Here is a 21346-nt window from a genome sequence, read left to right on the forward strand (position 1 = left end):
AGATGGAGAGTTCTCTGTCTCCCTTTGCTCTTTCGAACAGTTTTCTCCTTTTTGCAAGTTTTCAAAACAATATATTTCTGCTCACACTTGCAAAATGTTGACACTACTGACAGTGACAAATCATTGTCAACTCAATCACATCATCCTCATGCGATTGAACTGGGGTGAGTGCGCACACAGTAACTGGAGACAGGCTTCACACTATTTCTCCTTCTTTAATTTTCAAAAAATGTACAAGTAATAGACATACATCATATCATAAGTGAGACTATTCTGATTCAGTCAAGACAAGTCGCTTTATTCAAAATTAAATGGAGTGTGATCATCTTCAGGCCAAAGCAAATGCACCAGATCGCCGAAGCCATTGTGCAGATAGGATGGAAGAGCTAGCATGAGAGACAGCAAAGATAGCGTGCTGACCTTAGCTGCTGAAGCTGATGAACATGGCTTGTTAGAGGACACCATTTTGGCATGCACAGAAGATTTTGCAAAAGAACATGGGTGGATAAGTGCTCTACAGAACATCTATATATATGATATCATATCTCAAAAATAGCTTGGCAAAATGTGTTTTCGAAAACATCTGCAGCAAGAAATATATCGTGCAGTTTCTGAATATACCTTCAGTTTAGATCGACAGCGTCAGTTGATGCATTATTGGAGTATGCAGTTTCATGAGGCGCCTAGTCCCACCAGACACTACTCATTTGCATAAAATTGACAATCTTCAACTTTATGCAAATGAGCTCAGCGACCCTTCATTCAAAATGTGACATGCCACAACCTGAATGCATAGCAATGGGTTTCACATTGACATTGATTGGGAAGCATGTAAATGACAAGTCCTATGAAAATGTACCTTTATTTTCCCAAGTACTTCTACGAAACCTTCATTACATGCCAAAATGGGGACAAACCATGTTCATCAGTTTCAGCAGCTAAGGTCAGCATGCTATCACTGATACCACTAACATCTTCCATCCAATCTGCAACATGGCTTCCACAATCTGGTGCATTTGCTTTAGCTTGAAGATAAACATGCAGCCTCATTTGCATATTAGAAATGGAAATAAATAGAGCCATGAAATAAATGTGGCATTATGAAATAAAAGTGCCATGAAATAAATAAATGTGGCATTATGAAATAAAAGTACATCAAAATAAATAAATGTGGCATTATACATTACAAAATTTAAGAGTTTGGTCTAGACCTGCTCTAATTGGAAAGTGTCATGAGATAACTTTTGCTGTGAATTGGTGCTATATAAATAAACTGAATTATATTGAATTGAAATAAAAGTTCAGTGATATAAATAAACGTGGCATTAGTCAAGTAAAGTCAAGAGGTTTTTATTGTCATTTCAGCTGTTTACAGTAACAGTGAACCAAGACAGCGTTCCTCTGGGGACCAGGTGCTACTTGTGTTTAAAAAAATATACATACTGTGCATAGGGCAAACCAGCAAGACTATACATAAAGCACAGGACTATACATAGTGAACAAGGACTGTGCAGACTATGCATAAAGCACAGGACTATACAAGACTATACATACTGCACAAAGGCTATAGATACAAACAACAAGGAGCAGCACCAACTAGAACATGGTTGTGTTATGGAATGTTTGAGACACTCATAAAGTGCAAGTAGGGACAGTATTGTACACAGTGTAAACGGTATAAAGTGTGATAGAATAGCTGTAAACATAACGAGGTATAAGGTGACAATTTGCATGTTTTGTTGTGTAGTGAACTCAGTCCAGCCTCTGTGAATTGAGGCTTGGGGGAAGAAGCTGTGGTATAGTCTATTTGTAAGAGCCTGAATGCTTCTGTATCTTTTCCCAGATGGCAGAAGAGTGAGCAGTTTGCGTGATGGGTGTGCAAGGTCATCCACAATGCTGAGGGCTTTGCGGATGCAACATGTATGTAGATATCCTTGATGGGGGGGACACCAATGATCTTTTTAGCTGTTCTCACTACCATCTACATGCCATCTTTCCTCCTTAGCCAAAACCTACACCTTGACTTCACAGTTTCCTCTGCCAGCTCTTTAATGGCCCTTTGTAGCCTTGCCCCAGATACTCCGACTGCACGGTTGGATCGTTGATTTCCCTAGGAAACCATCCAACTTCCACTGGATGGATTGATGCTCTCCAGCCGGCCTCCCTGCACCCTGCAGTCAGCTCTCTCTTCAGCTGTTTGAACTCATTTGCTGATGGTATTCCCTCATTGCCCTCTTATGGGACAGTGAGGTCAACAATGATGACCTTCCAATCCTGCAGTTCTCTAGTACCTCAGCTAGCTCCCATAGCACCTGGTTGTGCCTCCACCTAAAGCACCCCTATGCCAAGGCAACCTTGTACCCTGACAGAATGTGCTGGAGGCCTGTGCTGCTGCACAATGGGCACTTGGAACAGCGGTCCTGTTCTGCCTGTGTGTCCTATTTGCCAACCATGGTCTTCCTCTGCTCCCTTGTGGCTGTTGACAAGAACTGCTCAGGGTCACCCCAACCCAGTCCTGTCTGGCTGCTATGCACTCTCAATAGTACCTCTTTGTGCTGCAGCCTGCTGATGGCTTGGTCAACCTCTACTTGGGCTGTCCACTTGTCCCCTGTTCAAATGACTGCCTCTGCGCTTCATACCAGCTGATCCCTGGATTCCTTCAGCTCAAATATGAGGTAGGTTTTCTACTGCCTGTACCTAAGGTTGATAGATTTCAGTGGACCTTACCAAAGAGGCCAGAGTCAGAGAAGTAATGAAGGAGACCCAGCTACCTCCTGATCAAACTGTTGGCTGCTCTTTTAATCCTACTGATGGCTGATGGTGAAATCTTGCAGACCTTGAGTGACAACATGATCCGGTGGGATAATGTGAACCTGACCACATCTTGTACTTTCCTGGGAGCTGGAGGCTATCAATCCCTATCAGCCAGCTGCTTCAGTGCCAGTCTCCCTATTTGTCTGTCTGAGAGCTCTGCAGTGTGTTCCCTCCCAAAGCTCCGGCTTGGTTGCTCTGCCAACCTTGGGATCTCTTCACCTCCTGCAGTGAACACCACTTTGTCAGTCCTCACTCCCCCCCGGAGCAAGAGGCTCTGAGATTTTGAAGACTTGATCTTCAACCTCGCCCCTGTTGTCAGCTCATCAAGACATCTTGATGTGCACAGGTTGCCTGTACAATGACTTTTACATCGTCCATGTAGCTTCTCAGTGCAGAGAATCTCTTGCCAGTTGGTAGCTTTAGGCTTTTTGCTACTTGCCTAGCTCAGATGAGGATAATTTCAAATGCAGTGACAAACAGTAATGGAGAGATGGAGCATCCCATTGCAATGCCGACTTCCAGCTGTTGCCATCCAGTTGTTAAGGCTCCAAGAGAGAAACACATGTGAGGAGTGCTGAAATACCTGTTTATGATGCTGGTTGGTATGTGGAAGAACTGCAAAGCAAACTCGATCAGCCTGTGCGATACTGAACCATATACATTTGTCATGTCTAGCCACACCACATGGAGATTCTCCTTTTCCCTTTTGGCACACAGTATCTACTCCAAATCATCAAGGAGTGCTCAACACAGCTGGGGAAGCCTGGGAAACCAGCCTTGTGGCAGATCGTATCAATGTAGTTATTAGAAAAGACAAGACAACTTTATTTTTATGGCCCATTTTTACAAGCAACTTGTCTCAAAGGAATTTACATAACATCTTAGCAACATTAACAGGAAAAAATGGGAGAAATCTCAGGGTGAGCAACAGAGGAGGGATCCCTCACCCAGGACGGGCAGACGTGCAATGGATGTTGTACAGGCAGGAAAACAGTTAACAACATGAGATATGAGATAGATGGGAAATGTTCAGTCAGGGGAAAGTTGATGGAGGCAGCTCCTGGAGAGCAGGCTGGACCATAGACAACAAAAGCAGGAGCAGCAGGTTGGTTACTGAGCAAGGACGGTAGGCAGGGTAGAAGCAGAGGGAAATCTGTGAAGACACAGAGAGAGTGCGAGACACCAAGGTCAGACTACACAGTATAACAGATAAAGACAGAACAGCAAATGTGTAGAAGGAGAGGAGAAGAGATGGCTCCCTGTGTCCTGATGTGTCCCCCAGCAGTCTAAGCCTACGGTGACATAGCTATAAAATGGTTCAGAGATTATCTGAGCGAGTCCTCACTAAAAGCTCTATCAGGCAGCAGCTTGAGCAGCAATGCACAGACTTCCCTCTCCCTTGGCACTTCCTCCAGCTCTTCCAGGTGGACCCCAAGGCATTCCCAGGCCAGCCGCGTGACATAGTCCCTCCAGCGTGTCACTGGCTCCTCTCAATGTTGGGGCAGAGCAGTGGCTCTACTCTACAGCTAATGGAAGGACCATGCAAATGATGTTATTAACATCTGTAAGAGCTCAACATAACTGTTTGTCTTTTTCACCCATGACATACAGTATCATTAAGGGGGACCAGTCTAGTAGCATAAGGTTGAGTGAGGGGTGTCTCACTCTGAAAGAGGCTACAGACTGTCCAGGAATACGCTTTTCTGCTCAAAACATAAAAGAACACTTAAACAGCAGACAGGAGAGGAGCTGATTGTGGGTAATGTTCAGCAGGTGTGCAGGTATAGAGGCAGGAAGCAGTACTCAGGGGAATATGTCCAGCTCAGAGCAGACTGAAAAGACAGATGGGGAGGGGAGACACAAGACAGAGACAAACCACAAGTGAGGGAAAATCCGGCCCATCCTGACAGTAGAAAAATGAAAATGTGCAAAAACACTCAGTGACTTGAGTCAGGGTTTGTTTTTGTTCATTAAAACCTGTTGAGAATGTCGATGTATGTACTTAATACCTTGTATGTATGTACTTACCTACCTTGATAAAAATATCAGAATCACTTGAGCAGATACTGAAGACATGTTGGCCTTTCAGAAAATTACATGTAGACCAACATCTGTCTCTCACAGGAGCTGGATTTGATTTCAGAGCCAGAGGAGAGTTCAACAACAGCATCATCATCGTCTTCTTCAGATGAGGAAGTTGTGCTGCTCAACAGTTTGTCTCCTCACCCTTCCAGAACGGACAGCAGGAGTAGTGCCAGCAGTCACTGGTCACCCTCCTTTTCAAGGTCTTACTCAGAGACAGAAGTGTGCACAGAGGGAGGCATACCAGGTCAGAGTCAGCTCATATTATATATAATATAACATATATAACATATATAATATTTCTTAGAAGACCAGCATCCACACTAACGCCCACATAGAAACAACAAGATAACTTACTGTAATACAAAGACACTGCATGATCAGCACAGCACCAACTAAAGTAATGTACGTGATTTTTTGGGCCTTTGTCTGTCTTGTGACTCAGCAATTACATTACTTGGCCAATTTGTTAATTTAGTTTCAAAGCCCAGTTCTGTTTCTGGGTGCTTGGTTGCCACTGGGTAAAAGTGATGCTTGCTTTAGAGATAGTTAGATCCTGCACATTAGTTCTCATGATGCACACCCATCTTATCCCTAAAAACCAATCAAATCATAGTCACACTTTTAATCATCATAGTAGTTTGTTATACTTCAAATATATGTAAAAAGTGTTGTGTATGTGATCTCAACCAAAGGTACAAATATAAAGACATTAACATCTGCCTAGGTTTGAGAGTGGTATGCCTTGAGTAACTTACAAGAGGAGGTAATAGTGAATTGAACAGCTGGCTGTTTTATTGCCTTACAGCCATTAGCAGTAACTAGCTGTTAGTTACATTAATTCAGTAATACACAATTCGCCGACTAGCAATTACCGAGTGATCTTTTCAGGGCATTCATACAATTATCCAGAAAGTACCAAAGCACACTGAACATTAGACAATATTCTCAGGACCCAGTTGGTTTTATGAAATATGTAATATATATGTAAAAAGTGTCCCCCTCAAAGTTGAGACTTGCTAGTCAGCTCACAGCATGTTTTCAGAACATTTTCAGTAAGTGATATTAGGGGGAAATGACAGGAAGGCCACACATATCAGTCTCTCTGCCCCATTAAACAGTCTATTGCGCTCCCAAAGTGAACAGCAGGGAACTACACCTCTAAATGATATAATGGATTTAACAGCCCTGTGCATGTTTCATATGGATCAGAATCAGAATCAGAATCAGAAAAGACTTTATTGCCATTGTAAGTGAAGAGATTTCACATAACTAGGAATTTGTCTAGGTGATTGGTTCATATAGAACGTAACAAGTAACATATAATAGAAGAATAAAATAAAATAGAATAAGGTAAAAACAAAATAAAATAAGATAAGTAAAATAATATGTTTCTGGAGGTAGTCTAGGGTGGAGTATAGTGCAAAGGCACCGCTGGGATTCGAACCCAGGATCTCCTGTTTACTAGACAGGCGCTTTAACCAACTAAGCCACGGCACCTCCACACATGTTTTTCAGTCAAGCCTAGATTACCTTTTTCTGGATGGCACTTATTACTAGTAATGCAGTATTTTCTATGTCTCTTTCTCCAGCTGCTACACACTACACTCCTGATTTCCACGGTCACAGGAGCATCCTCAGCACCAGCCCCAGTTTTAGGACCATGGTTAGAGAGGCAAAGTACGCTAAAACTCTCTGTATTCTCTGCATGCACGTTTGGCCAATTTTTGCCATGCTGTGATAGTGGAGAAAGTGTAGTCTGAAAACACAAAAACAAATGATGTATGTCTGAGAGAATTCATTTTTAACAATCTACTGATCACTGTGGCAGCAAGACATAAAAGGGATATTGTATGGCTGGTTTGTAACTGTTGCTGTCCTGACCTAGTTTTCATTTTGTATTCTTTGTTTTGGGTTCCTGCAGTTTCATTTATGTTTCTTTCAAACTTGCTTTTTGCCTTTGATTTCTAGCTCTCTGAACATAATATTGTATTCTGCACATAGAGAAGAAGCCCCCCCAGGTCAGAAAGTGAATGAGCAGGATGATGTGCAGGAGGGAGCAGAAGAATCCTACCATCGTACGATGATTGACAGGTTATTGGAAAAACACAGAGTTTGCATCCCCTACCATGAACCAAAACTGTACCATGCTGCAGCTGCCAAAACCAGATCCATTCCAGGGTTCAGCATCCTGGCTTTCCCTGATGTCTGGGGTCATCTACCACCCACAGGATGTGAACCCATTGCCCCACGCAAACCCAACATACAGAGGTACAAAATGCTCATTATAGAAGTTAACTGTGTAGGAATAATGTTGTTCACATAAAATTAACTTAAATTAAATTTGGTATTTTTGAGGACATGGGAGGTGGCTAAAATCCAAAAATCCACATCTATGGAGCCTAATTTTGAAAACATACTTGCTGGTTATTTGTACCCCCAGGGTGGTTATGGGCTCTTGCAAATACAGATAAACCAAGCCATCTCCTGCTGGTAGCTCTGGAAAAATGGCAGTAACTGAAGCCCTGGCAGTAACTGAGACCCTCACCATTTCATTTAAGAACAAACCTGTATTGCATTTCTCAAAATACCATGTAGATACACCAAACTTATCTGCGGACAAAGGCGAGCAAAGTTGGCAGTACTATTTTCCATGGTAGTTATAATTCAGTTAAATTAAATAGCGGCTTAATCAAATTTCAAAAGGAATATCTTGGTCAAATGTATGCATGTGTAAGATATACTAAAGCTGAGGCTGACACTTCGCTGGCTGATGAGCTCAACAACTTCTTTGCACGCTTTGAGTTGGGCAGCAGACAAGAAGCTGCGCTCCCAGCCGGAAGAGAGAAGACGCTCACTGTGACGGAGCTGGAGGTGAGGAGGCTGTTTAGAAGTATGAACACAAAGCAGTGGGGCCTGACGGCATCAGCGGTGGAGTCCTCAAAGCCTGCGCTGAACAGCTCGCAAATGTGTTTACAATGATATTCAACCTCTCCCTCTTACAGTGTGTGATTCCCAGCTGCTTTAAGAAGTCTGTTGTAGTCCCCGTCCCAAAGACAGCCCAGCCCAGTAATCCCAATGACTATCGCCCCATAGCCCTCACATCTGTGGTGATGAAATGTTATTGAGAAGCTGGTCAAAACATTCATCACCTCCTCTCTGCCCCCCACCCTGGACCCCCTTCAGTTTGCATACCGCCCAGACAGATCCACAGATGACGCCATAACCTTCCTGCTGCACAAGACACTTTCCCACGTAGACACTAGGATGGGGAACTATGTGAGAGTGCTGTTTGTGGACTACAGCTCAGCATTCAATACCATAGTCCCCTCCAGGCTGGTCACTAAGCTGTGTGATCTTGGACTGAACTCCTCCCTGTGCAGATGGATCCACAGATTCTAACTGCCAGAAAACTGGTGGTACTCCTGGGCACCCATAGCTCATCCCCCCTCACCCTCAACACTGGATCCCCCCAAGGCTGCATGCTGAGTCCCCTGCTGTACTCCCTGTATACACATGACCGTGTGTCCACATCAGACAGTAACACCATCATAAAGTTTGCTGACGACACAGCCATCGTGGGGTTAATCTCCCACAACAAGGAGGAGGCCTACAGGAAGGGGGTCACCCACCTGGAGAGCTGGTGCCAGGAGAATAACCTCCTGCTGAACGTCAGCAAAACTAAGGAGCTGATTGTGGACTACAGGAAGAAGCAGTAGAAGGACATCCGTCCACTCTGCATCAGTGGGTCTGAGGTGGAAAGGGTGGACAGTTTTAAATACCTCGGTGTGACCATCACACGGGACCTGTCCTGGACACTGCACATTAACAGGACTGTTAAGAAGGCCAGGCAGCGTCTGTTCCACCTTCAGAGACTTCAGGTTCAAGGTGCTCAGGAACTTTTACACCTGCACCACTGAGAGCATCTTGAGTGGGAGCATCACCACATGGATGGGCAGACCTCTCGGCCCTTAGGAGGGTAGTCCGCTCAGCTGACATCATAACTGAGCGGACTACCGAATTGTGTTTGATTGCTTGATTGTCAGCTAAGCGGACTACCAGAACAACTCTACCTGACCTGCAGGACATTTACACCAAAAGATGCAGGTCGAGAGCTGAGAAGATCCTCAGGCAGCCCCATCACCCCGGACACTCACTCCTCTCCCTGCTGCCATCAGGCCGTCGGTTCCGCTGCCTGAGAACCAACACAGAGAGGATGAGGAAAAGCTTCCTCTCAAAAGCCCAGTGAGCGTTAAACTGAACAATCCCACTCCCACCTGCACTAGATGTAAATACTGTATTATTTTTATTTGTCATATGGTTTCTATTTTATCATATTTAATTTTTAATTTTACTCATTTTATTTTACTTACCTTATTTTTGGTAGCAGGTACAAAGAGAATTTCACTGCACATTGTACTGTGTATGATCGTGTGTGTGACAAATAAAATCTTGAATATTAAATCTTGCTGCAATATCACAAGAAAAAATAGTAAAAAGAGTGGTTCTGTTATATCCAAGTCTACACATACATTTGTTACCCTCTATCTGAAACAAGCAATTTTAGCTCCTGTCCCTTTGGTGTAATGCAAATTTCAAGACTTCTTTCAAAACACATTATAAAATTACTTTACATGGACTTTAAGATTAAACTCCCTAAGGGCCCACTTTCATCAGATTAGATAAACATCTGGAAGCCTTCGAGGGTTAGTACACAGTGCTTGTGAGCACAGGCTCATCCACTTTCCAGTGTGCCCAAAGGTTGGGAAATAGGGATATTTGGCACAGAATTTTTCTGAAGCTATCTGTCACTGACTATTTAAAAAAAACAAACAAAAAACAAAACAAACAAATAAATAAATAGCTTGAAACTGAATTGTATTTTAGAAAGAAAATAACTACATAAATAACTGATTTATAGTTGCGTAATAGACAGCCTTACTTGTTGCTAAGCTAGTTAGCTCCGTTAGCCATGTTATCAGCTTATCAGATTGGACTGCTGGGAGGAAGTGTTCAGGTCTGGGAAACACAGAGTCAGCTAATAGGGCCACTTACTGCATGGCTAACTGAGCTGACTAGCTAACGGCAGCTAACATTGCATTTGCAACAAGTAAAATTTGATCAGGAAACAATGTAAATCGCAGAGAGTTCAGGCAGATCTGCCAGAGGACATCAGGGAGAAATATTTTTCCCATAAAATATGATCCACATCAGGGTCCTGGTTGGAGCTGCTGTAGATCACCAGAACAGGCAGACTGCAGGGGTGGAGTATTCCTCGTGGGCATGATGATGTGCCTGGGGCCTGAGCTCTTTGCTCACAAGGAGTACTTTTACACACATTTACGTCATTAATTTAACCTTGATCCTATTTAATATGAACATCTAACAATGTAAAATTATATATATATTATAACTATTAAGACAAAGTATAAAGTATAATAAGAAAAATATAATTCCCATCTTTGTAACTGAGAAAGAGGTGATGAATTCAATTACAGATTTTGTCATTTGGTGTGAAGACTTTCATTGTTTAGCTGATTGTGGCTTTGTGAATTATTCCAGCATTATTCCATTTTCTCAACATGAACGAGAACATGAACAATTTTCTGTGGAACTGACAGCCAAATGCAATATTTAGATTTACAATAAGAGCCAGAGGTGGAAAAGATATTTAGATGGTAATTTTGTACATCAAAGTAGAAATGTAAAATCAGAATTTTAAGTAATAAGTAATAAAGTGTAATATAAACATAGGAACCTCCTTCTTTTTCCATGAAGCTTTAAGGATCTTTTCTTTATCTTCAAACCGTATTGAACAGACTTGTGTTTGATTGTTCGATTGAGTGACATTCCTTCTGTGTGCATGACAGAAAGTGAGACACGGGCATACTTTCTGATCAACATCAGTCTCAGCCCATATACTTACACTTTATAAAATTTCCAGCGCATGATAAAAATGTGCTTAGTGAAACTTCATAGTAGACAGGGAACATGGAATGGACCTAATATTTGTGCACGTACGTATCGTTGTCTTTATCAGGCAGAAAGTGTTTGAAGATGTCCAACGTTTCCTGAATACTGGTGATATCCTCAACAGGGTAGTATTTGACCTGGAAGATGATAGGTAGGTAAAAACACATATACAACAACACCATACAGCATACACACCCAGCACAACTGTTTACTTAACCATCTATTTTACAAGATGAGGTTAAAATTGTTATTGTTTTACATGAATTTCTTTGTTAAAATGTAATTTTATGCTGTTCAAATGGGAATGACATTGTAGGCCCTAAAATTGATTCGGTCATCTCTGTTTCTTCGGCTGCTTGTTCTTCTATCAGTCTTCAGTGTCCATCTGATTCCTTGAGGTTTTTCTCTAAGTTCGAGTGTGGGAACCTAAGAAAGGCTATTCAGGTCCGCAGGTATGGACACACACATACACGCACGCACGCTGTGAGCACAATGTCAAATAAATCGTTGAAAAACAAATGTGGTTTTATCATCATTGTTATTATTATCATTATCATTATTATTATTATTATTATGACTTAAACATAGGGCTGAGAAAATAAATAGTAGGTAACTCAGTAAGCCCAAATAAATAAGTAAAATTTAAACAAAGCCACAATATCATATTTTTCTCTTCTTTTCTCTTCTCTTCTGTAGATATGAATATGACCTCATATTGAATGCGGATGCTAACTGTTCCCAGCACACCCAGTGGTTTTACTTTGAAGTCAGTAACATGGTTGCAGATCTCCCCTACCGTTTTAATGTCATCAACTGTGAAAAGAGCAACAGCCAATTCAACTATGGTGAGAAAAGGTGGCTGGATGGGTGGGTTGGCAATGGGGGAGGAATACAATAAAGAAATCTTGGTTTGAAACCGCTATATACTGTCAATGCAAAACATGTCCATTTACAGTATCTGGTTGGGCTCAGTGATTTTAAGTAAGCTTAACACTTGCAGGGGTTGAAAAAACAAACTTACATACTCCATTAAGATTCATTCAAGATTTTCATCATTTCATGTGGCACATAGTGTTATGTATTGTATAAATTAACTCTGGAGTTATTGTGCAGCGTCTTAGTCACAAGCTGCATCTACAACAATAAAGCTCATATCAGAATCAGAATCAGAATCAGAAAAGACTTTATTGCCATGTAAGTGAAGAGGTTTCACATTACTAGGAATTTGTCTTGGTGATTGGTGCATACATACAATGTAACAAGTAACATATAATTGAAGAATAAAATAAAAATAAAAATAAAAATAAAAATAAAAATAAAATAAAATAAGGTAACACAATTAAAATAAGTGAAATAAATATTTTTCTGGAGGTAGTCCAAAAGTAAGGTAGTGCAGGGTGGGTGAGGTAAACAGTGCAAATGAACAGCAGGTGGACAGTGAATGAGCAAAATCAATTGCTAAGGTGATATCATGATATCTACCTTGATTTATGACTGGAAGCCATTTTTGTGAAAGCACACCTTGGCAGACAGGTTCTAATTGTGTCTAGCTATGATGTGAAGCATGTAAACAGCACAGTTTCTTTTGCTTAGTCCATCCCAAAACATCAAACATAAAATGATGAGGAAGAAGAAGAAAAAGGAAGGGAAATAGTGGTTACATGTTAATGTTTCTCCTGGAGTGTATTGGAGCTGGCCCATGGAGTGGGCATAGACTGGTGTGCAAAGCACGGTTGTATAAGACAGCCAATGTCCATGCTGGCCTGTGACCTTGAATATGCCTGTATATGATGTACAATGATTGGAAGGAGGAGAGCGTTGGTTATTCACCTGCCAGACTAGCAGGAAAAAGACTTGGGTGGGGAGGCAGCCCAGCCCAGGCAGCTGCTCCTGTGTGTGTGTGTTCACTGCATGTAATTTGCTGGGTGTTGCATTTGTGTTCAACCATGGATGGGTTAAATGCAGAGGAGAAATTCAGTGTATGTAAAAATATACTGTCAGTAAGCCTCTTACATGCTTACATTGTTTTGGTTAGTGTTTTGAGGTGGCTGTGTGATGTTCACATTGCAGATGTCAGTCTGCAGTGGTTGCTGAGGGTGAGTATCACTCTGGCAACCTCTGTTTAAGTATTGGAAATCATATTCATTTCGAGTAGTGTAAGGGCACTAATGCACCCCACACCGTTTGGGTGTACATCTGCCAGGATTTGGCACCGAGAACGATGAGAAAGCAGGGTGTCGATTGGTGTGAATAATGGCCTCAGGAAGTGCCCTAGGCCTCCCTTGCTCCGAACTCCAACCTACAAGGAAGACCTTAGTGGTAGAGGGTATGGGTGTCTAGCCTATTCATGCTAACAGAGGGCTGTCACCGGCCCCTGGGGAGTCTGACAAACTTAGTCGGCACATCAAGTTTCTCCCAAGACTTGAATGCCCAGGACTGCCAGGTGCTTTATATCTTCCATCACGCTGATCCAGATCAGTTTCTCCATGTCCTGGTCCATGGATCTTCTTCTAGTGGAGCTTGGGCCATTATCATACCATTTGCCTTCTTGGCTTCTTTGTCGAGGGCTTTGTTTAGGGCAATCGCTCTGCCTTCATCTAAGTCAGCTTTCTCTGAGGCTTGGATCCCCAGCACTGGAGTTGACTCCAGGACTCTCGTGCTCTCTACTGGGATACATATCGCATACACCTCTCCCATGCCAGCTGTGCATACTTCCTGATTTCCTACATGGTGAAGCCACCTATTTGACAGTGCATCATAATGTCGTAGCGAAACTCTCATGGAGGTTGTGGAGGAACAGGGACTTGAATGCATGGTTCTCCTCCAGACCAGGTGCATTACGCCTTGGAAGTACATGTTCCACAGCAGCCTGTAGACCTCACAATGGCCAAGGCGCTGAGGGTGACAGATGCTTCATAAGATAAGATAAGAAAAGATAAGATGAACTTTATTGATCCCGCAGTGGGGAAATTTATTTGTCGTGTCAGCTCCCAAGAACACAAAAAGAGTGCAAAAAGCAAAACGTGTGCAAAAACAGTTACAAAAAAATATAGAAGTAATAAATTAAATTAACAATTTTCAAGTACAGTAAATGCAGCACAATATACAGCTACATACAAGTCCTCATAAGGAAGGAAAAGAGGACCAGACCATTGAATTATGTAGTCCAACAACACAACAACCGGCGGTAGCTCCTTCCTACACTGAGGGTGTAGCAGTCTGCTGCTGAAGGAGCTGCTCAGAGCCTCCACTGTCTGATGCAGAGGGTGAGAGGTGTTGTCCATGATGGATGTCAGCTTGTCTAACATCCTCTTCTCACCCACCTCCTCCACAGAGTCCAATGGGCAGCCCAGGACAGAGCTGGCCCTCCTGACCAGCTTGTTCAGTCTCTTCCTGTCCCGGTCCGTGCTGCCCGGTCCCCAACAGACCACAGCGTAGTGAATAGCAGAGGCTACCACAGAGTCATGTAAAGTCCTTAGGAGGGGCCTGCACACTCAAGACATAAAAACCTGGATGACAATTTTCTACTTCTAAATTCAAACAAAACAGAAGTTATTGTGCTGGGCCCTAAACATCTTAGAAACAAATTGTTCAGTGATATAGCTACCTTGGATGTCCTTAGATGGCCTCTTGGCGTCAAGCCCCACTGTAAGAAATCTGTGAGTTATTTTTCATCAGGATATGTCCTTTAACTCACACATAGCTCAAATTTCAAGGACTGCCTTTTTCACCTGCACAACATTGCAAAAATTAGGCACATTCTGATTCAAAATGATGCAGAAAATCTAGTCCAGGCATTTATTACCTCCAGACTGGACTATTACAACTCCCGGTTAGCAGGCTGACCCAATACGTCCATAAAGACTCTCAAACTAATCCAGAATGCCATAGCACATGCACTGACAAAAACTCATGTTAGAGAGCATATTCCTGTATTGGCTTCTTTACACTGGCGGCCTGTAAAATTCAGAATAGACTTTAAAATACTCCTCATTTAAAAAGCCCTAAATGATCAAGCGCCATCTTATCTCAAAGAGCTCATAGTACTTTATTATCCAACCAGGACTCTACGCTTCCAGGATGACTTGGGGTTCCTCAAGTCAGTAAAAGTAGAATGTGAACCAGAGCCTTCAGTTATCAAGCTTCCTTCCTATGGAATCACCTTACGGTTTTGGTCCAGAAGGCTGACACCCTCTCTACGTTCAGAAGTAGACTCAAAACCTTCCTTCTTGATAAAGCTTATAGTTAGGGCAGGCTTAGGCTGGCCCCTAGTTATGCTGCTATAGACTTAGACTGCTGGAGATCTCCCATGATGCACTGAGCTTCTCTCTCCTCTAACTCTCCCTTCACACATATTCATGTCCCATCAATACATGTCACTAACTTCTTCCCAGAGTCTTCTCAGGGTCCTATGGGTCATGTCTGAACCTCCTGCTGTGGTCATGCTTGACACCGACGATTGTTATTATCGCTATTACCATTATATTTCTGCATCATTATTATTACTACTGTTAATAAAACTATCAAAATGATTATTGTTGATGCTGTCATTGTCATTCCAATACTCTGTGGGCTATTATGTATCTCTGTCTGTGTACCCCCCCCCCAACAGTTAGGACCGGATTGAACACACAGCCACAGCATGATAGGCTAGTTCCCAAATTTTACTGCTGTGACTTCTCTCTCTCTCTCTTGCTCTCTCTCTCTGTGTGTGTGTGTGTGTGTGTGTGTGCTGAAGGAATGCAGCCAGTGCTCTACTCAGTAAGGGATGCTCTGGAAGGTAGGCCGCAGTGGGTCAGGAGTGGAGCTGAAGTTTGTTATTTCAGGTATGAATAAAATGCACAAATTCAGCGAAAAAAATCAAGATCTCTTTTTTATTCACTGGCAGACAAAATATCATTACTGTGGAGTAGATGTTGGCAGATTAATCATATAGCTGATGATTTTGTCAGCCGGTTGTTCCTAGAAATTTAGCGGATGATATAGCATAATTTAGATTCACTTACAGAGGCTCAAACTGCATTGAAAGAAAGTTCAACAGCATTGCTGTTTGAATGAAAAGAGGAGCAAAATACTCCAGTCATACAGAGACCTTCCAGACACTACTGGATATGGATCTTTTTCTTACACATAGCTTATTTGTCTTTATTATCTCTATTTTTTTCTTCCAGAAACCACTTTTGTCCAGCACGGGGCAGAATGAGAACAACCTTTTATACTCTGACCTTCACCATCACCTTCAAACACAATGAGGATGTCTGCTACCTGGCCTACCATTATCCCTACACATACTCTGCTCTGAAGGTATCTATCTGTCTATCTATCTAGCCGACATGAGCCTAGTGAAGCATCTGGTGCTAGTGTTAAAAGTTAAAAATTCAAAGCACCCAAATATTTGTCTGTTGCCCTGTAACGTTGGCATGCACAACTCTGTCCCTGTTATTCTCAAAATAGACATTGTAATTTCTTGGATTTACCCCTTTTTTCTCCTAAGGGAGAACTGCGCTATGAACAACTTTCTGACTGGTTAGACAGAAATGTCATTACAAGTGACTGAATGGTCTGCTGAAATAAATTTTAGTTAACTGTGTTCTTTTCTGAATGTTTATATAGCCACTATGCTAGGTCCATTCAACCAGTGTTGGCCACTCCAAGCCCAGAAGCAGTTATTAACTCTTGTTCTCTTAAGTTGAGTTCAAATTTGAAATTTGTTTTATTTGCAAGAACAAGTAAGAACCGTTGTTGGCAAAGCATGTACTGTACCTGTATGAAGGTAAAATAATAAATAAATAAATAAATAAATATATTTTAAAAAAGTGATCGCCAAAAGAGAACAATATTAAAAAAACAATTTCAAATTCAATTCAGTTTATTTATATAGTGCCAATTCACAACAAAAGTTATCTCATGACACTTTCCAATTTGAGCAGGTCTAGACCAAACTCTTTAATTAAATTGTAAATAGAGAGAGCCCAACATTCCCCCTTGAGCAAGCACTTGGCGACAGTGGCGAGGAAAAACTGCCTTTTAGAAGGCAGAAACCTCGGAGCAGACCCCGGCTCAAGAAGGGCGGCCATCTGCCTTGACCGGTTGGGTTGAGAGAGAGAGAGAGAGAGAGAGAGAGAGAGAGACAAAGAGGGAGAGGGGGGTGGGGTGTGAGAGAAGGAGCACACAAGCAGAGATGCATAGCAGCAGTAATAATACCAGAAGTATTGGAACTGTAGATAATGATAATGACAATGAAGTATACAGAAGGAACTATGGTGATTATGATATTAGTAACAATAATAAAGGTAGCAGCTGTAGCAGAGTAGTAACAAAATTAAAATAGATTATGACTAAACAGTAGTAATCGCCATAAGTTTTGAGCAGGACCGCAGCAGGAGGTCCAACCACGATCCATGAGAACCTGCGAGTCGAGAAAGCACAAGGACTCCAGTGAAGAAGTTGAGTTAGTAATATGCATTAATGGGACATAAATGTGTGCAGAAGGAGAGGGAGAGGAAGAAAGAGCTCAGTGGGTCATGGGGGGGCCCCCGGTAGTCTAAGCCTATAGCAGCGTAACTAGGGGCCGACCTAGTCCAGCCCTAACTATAAACTTTATCAAAGAGGAAAGTTTTAAGTCTGCTCTTAAATGTAGAGAGGGTGTCTACCTTTATAGATTTATTGGGGCAGCCTGATAGAAGGGAGTTATAATAATCCAGCCTGGAGGTAATGAATGCATGGACTAATTTTTCTGCATCTTTCTGACTCAGAATGTGCCTAATTTTTGCAATGTTATGGAGGTGAAAAAATGCAGTCTTTGAAATATTGATAACATGTGTGTTAAAGGACATGTCCTGGTCAAAGATAACTCCTGTGGAGCTTGAGGTCACGGCTAAGCCATCTAGCATTGCTATATCACTGGATAACTTGTTTCTAAGGTGTTCAGGACCCAGAACAATAATGTCAATTATGTCTGTCTGTAAAACACGCAGTTCAAAGATGAAACATCCAGAAACATTGTGACCCAGTGAAGTACTAAGTAATAAGAAATGCAGATGATTTTCGTTGTACAACTGTGCAATGACAAGAAAGGCATTCTATTCTGTTCTATGTGACTGGTTCCCCAAAACAACACCAAGAAGGCGTGATTATTAAATTATTGTGTTTTCCTCTGCTGTGGCAGCAAATGGCAGACAGAGATGACATTTCCCCCTTTTCCCCATTTTATTGCAATATATACTGTATTTTCAAGTTACAATATTAGGGATAATTCACTTAAAATTAGAGCATTTATGAAACTATAGTTGAAACTAAATTTATATAAATGTACTGTTTAATATAAGATAAGCTATACAATACAAACGCATTACCAAATTAATGAAGTGCTAAGTAATGCTGGCTGTGGCCCTAGACAGTAGAGGGAAACAATGCACAGAGTACTCATCACACTGCGTGTCCAAAGATAAATGTGCAGTAACATGAAAGAAGTGCAAAATCACCACAGCACACGATCAAGGGAAAGTGAGACGCTCAGGTGAGAAACTCTGCCACCGACCCTCTGCCGTTCAAAAGGGCCACACCCAACACTGTACTCATACAGGAAATACAACAAAGAAAAACACAACAATAATGATAATAATAACAACAATAATCACTAGGCACAAGGATAATTCTAAATTTCTTGGGGGGAAGGCGATAGTGTAGAACAAAAATGTTATATATATATATTTATATACATATATATTTACATACACCCGCACTTATACACAGCTGTTTAACAGAGGAGCAGGGTATCAAATAAATGAAGTATAATGCAGAAATGGAGAGCCATAAACCAGAAGGACAAAGTAAACCCACACAAAACAGCAGTGGTGGTCATCATCAACGAAGAAAACAATAATGAAAAACAATTAGTATGTTGCTGGTCAAGTAGCAATACCATCAACAAATTGAGTTTTGTACCTGGAGTTGGACAATATTAAGCACGCAGAGAATACAACAGAACAGGGCTACATAGAAAGTCTCTTTATAGCAGGACTCAGAAGTTAAGCAGCAGACAGAAGCGATGAAATGTAGCTTACTGAGAGCTAAGCAACGCTCTTTTAATGCCATTATAAACAAACTGAAAACCAGGAAGTGAGCAGTGGAGTGGACACGCCTCACGTCCTGCGGTTGCCCACTTACTACTGGGTACACGGACACTACCACACAATTCATGATAAGTAATAACTGATATCTATACGGATAACTATATATACAGTATATATATATATATATATACACATATATATATATATATATATAAGATATTGCTGCTTAGTATACATTCAGTGTTCTTTCTAGTCCATTAAGTGTTAAAGTGTTGTACTGCACAGAGGTAGGTAGGAGATCGAGACTGAAGAAAAATTACAATAATCATGCTTGAACTGCTGCAAGTTTGAATTTATTTGCAGATCTTCACCATCAACCAAACTACAGCAAGTTAGTTCTATAAATCTATTCTTTAGGAAACAGGATTTACTATTCATCCAGTAAGATGTGAATGCCTCAAAGTTAATCTCAGTCATTCGTTTTAGGTCCAGTGTGTAGACTTTATGCTGCGTACAGAGTCATTGCAATTCAAAACATGTCAGTTTTCATACCATCTGACCACACTAAATGCATGTATGCCTGTGTAGGCTACATCAGAACCAAAGCCTACACATTTGTATCTTTTTTGTGTCTGTCAGGCTCATCTGAATGTGCTGCAAAAATCAGTGGATCCTGCCAAGATTTTTTTCCGGCAGCAGATTCTTTGTGACACACTGGCTGGAAACGCCTGTCCAGTGGTCACCATCACTGCCTGTCCTGCAAGTAGGAGCTGGAAAGACCTGCAACAGCTACGTGAGTACTCCTTTGTGTGTGTGTGTGTGTGTGTGTGGTGTATGTGTGAGCATGCAAGAGGGGGGGAGACAGAAGGCCATCCATTGTGACAGAGACAGATATCTAATGTTTTTGTTTTTCATTACATAATTGAAAGCCAGTGATTCTTAGTTGGAGTTATGAAGGAATAATTTGTTTAAAAGTATTGTTGTGACAGTCTGTCAGCTTTCCAGGCTGAGGGCTCTGACTGATTACTATTGACATACTATATAATACTGATCAACAAAGTACCAGTGAGTATAGCAACAGTCCTGATACTTGAATTTCACAGATGTGATCCATGATAACAAGTAATTGTTACTAATTAAGATGCTGAAAGTCTTTTATTAACTCTTAATTTTTGCATATCATATCAAATTTTCATATCGTATTATATCAACAGACACAATCTATCTCTGTCTAGGTAGTCGCCCCTGTATCATGATAACAGGCCGTGTCCATCCTGGTGAGTCCAATGCCAGCTGGGTGATGAAGGGCACCCTAGAATTTCTGTGTAGCAGTGACCTGGTGGCCCAGAGTCTGAGGGAGGCCTTTGTCTTCAAGCTCATCCCAATGCTCAACCCAGATGGAGTCATCAATGGCATGTGAGTGGGAGGCATGAACAATGTTAAATGCATTTCACAGCCCAAACTGGCACAGATTAGAGGCTGATATGGAGAAATGCTGCAAAGATAGACTGAATAAAATAACTATTTCACCATCTTTATTGCATAAAACTTCAATAATAATCCCAGAAGGAAGTACATCTTTAAACTAACTTTAGTGTATCATCTTTTAAATTTTATTTTAATGTGCAAAAAGAAGCCAAGGAAAGATGGAAAATATCTCCAAAAGGCATCAAATTACAGATTATACATTCTTATATTTAAAAAAGTCAGATCTTATTTCATTTGTTTACACTCTGAAAATAACAGAAAAGGGAAAAAACATCTGCAAAAGTTTGGGCACCCTGCAGAGTTTATAGCATGCAATGCCCACTTTGGAAAGCTGAGACCTGACAGTGTCATGGATTGTTCACAATCATCGTCTGGAAAGACCAGGTGATGTCAATCTCAAAGGTTTTAAATGCCCAGACTCATCTGACCTTGCCCCAACAATCAGCACCATGGGCTCTTCTAAGCAGTTATCTAGAACACTGAAACTGAAAATAGTTGACGTTCACAAAGCAGGAGAAGGCTATAAGAAGATAGCAAAGCGTTTTCAGATGCCAATATCCTCTGTCCGGAATGTAATTAAGAAATGGCAGTTATCAGGAACAGCTGAAGTTAAAGCAAGATCTGGAAGACCAAGTAAAATGTCAGACAGAACAGTTCGCAGGATTGTGAGAAAAGCAAGTCAAACCCCACGTTTGACTGCACAATTCCTCCAAAAAGATCTGGCAGACACTGGAGTTGTGGTACACTATTCCACTATAAAGAGATACTTGTACAAATATGGTCTTCATGGAAGAGTCATTAGAAGAAAATCTCTTCTACGTCCTCACTACAAAAATCAGCATTTGATGTTTGCAAATGAACATATAGACAAGCCTGATGCACTTCAATGAATAACAGTTATTTCATATGTGGCA

At 41.5% G+C, this 21346-nt stretch overlaps 1 protein-coding gene and 1 non-coding gene across 3 annotated transcripts in view; one reads left to right on the plus strand and one right to left on the minus strand.

Moving 5' to 3' along the window:
* The first annotated feature begins 4866 nt into the window (after positions 1-4866).
* The window catches only part of LOC124062041 (cytosolic carboxypeptidase 4-like), a 38390-nt gene continuing 21910 nt past the window's right edge, over positions 4867-21346 (plus strand). The window contains exons 1-10 of one of the 2 annotated variants that reach the window (XM_046394472.1): positions 4867-5143; positions 6489-6576; positions 6901-7167; positions 10937-11020; positions 11241-11321; positions 11566-11714; positions 15608-15695; positions 16041-16173; positions 19584-19737; positions 20180-20360. In XM_046394472.1, coding sequence (XP_046250428.1) covers positions 6560-6576; positions 6901-7167; positions 10937-11020; positions 11241-11321; positions 11566-11714; positions 15608-15695; positions 16041-16173; positions 19584-19737; positions 20180-20360 — 1154 coding nt within the window. In that variant the 5' untranslated portion in view covers positions 4867-5143; positions 6489-6559. Of the gene's footprint in view, positions 5144-6387; positions 6577-6900; positions 7168-10936; positions 11021-11240; positions 11322-11565; positions 11715-15607; positions 15696-16040; positions 16174-19583; positions 19738-20179; positions 20361-21346 lie in introns of those variants that run through there. The other variant, XM_046394471.1, reaches the window with a different exon arrangement.
* On the minus strand, positions 6323-6396 carry trnat-agu. The gene has a single exon. It is a non-coding gene; the product is annotated as a tRNA-Thr (tRNA).

Source organism: Scatophagus argus, chromosome 7 (assembly GCF_020382885.2).
Source record: "Scatophagus argus isolate fScaArg1 chromosome 7, fScaArg1.pri, whole genome shotgun sequence".
NCBI lineage: Eukaryota > Metazoa > Chordata > Actinopteri > Scatophagidae > Scatophagus > Scatophagus argus.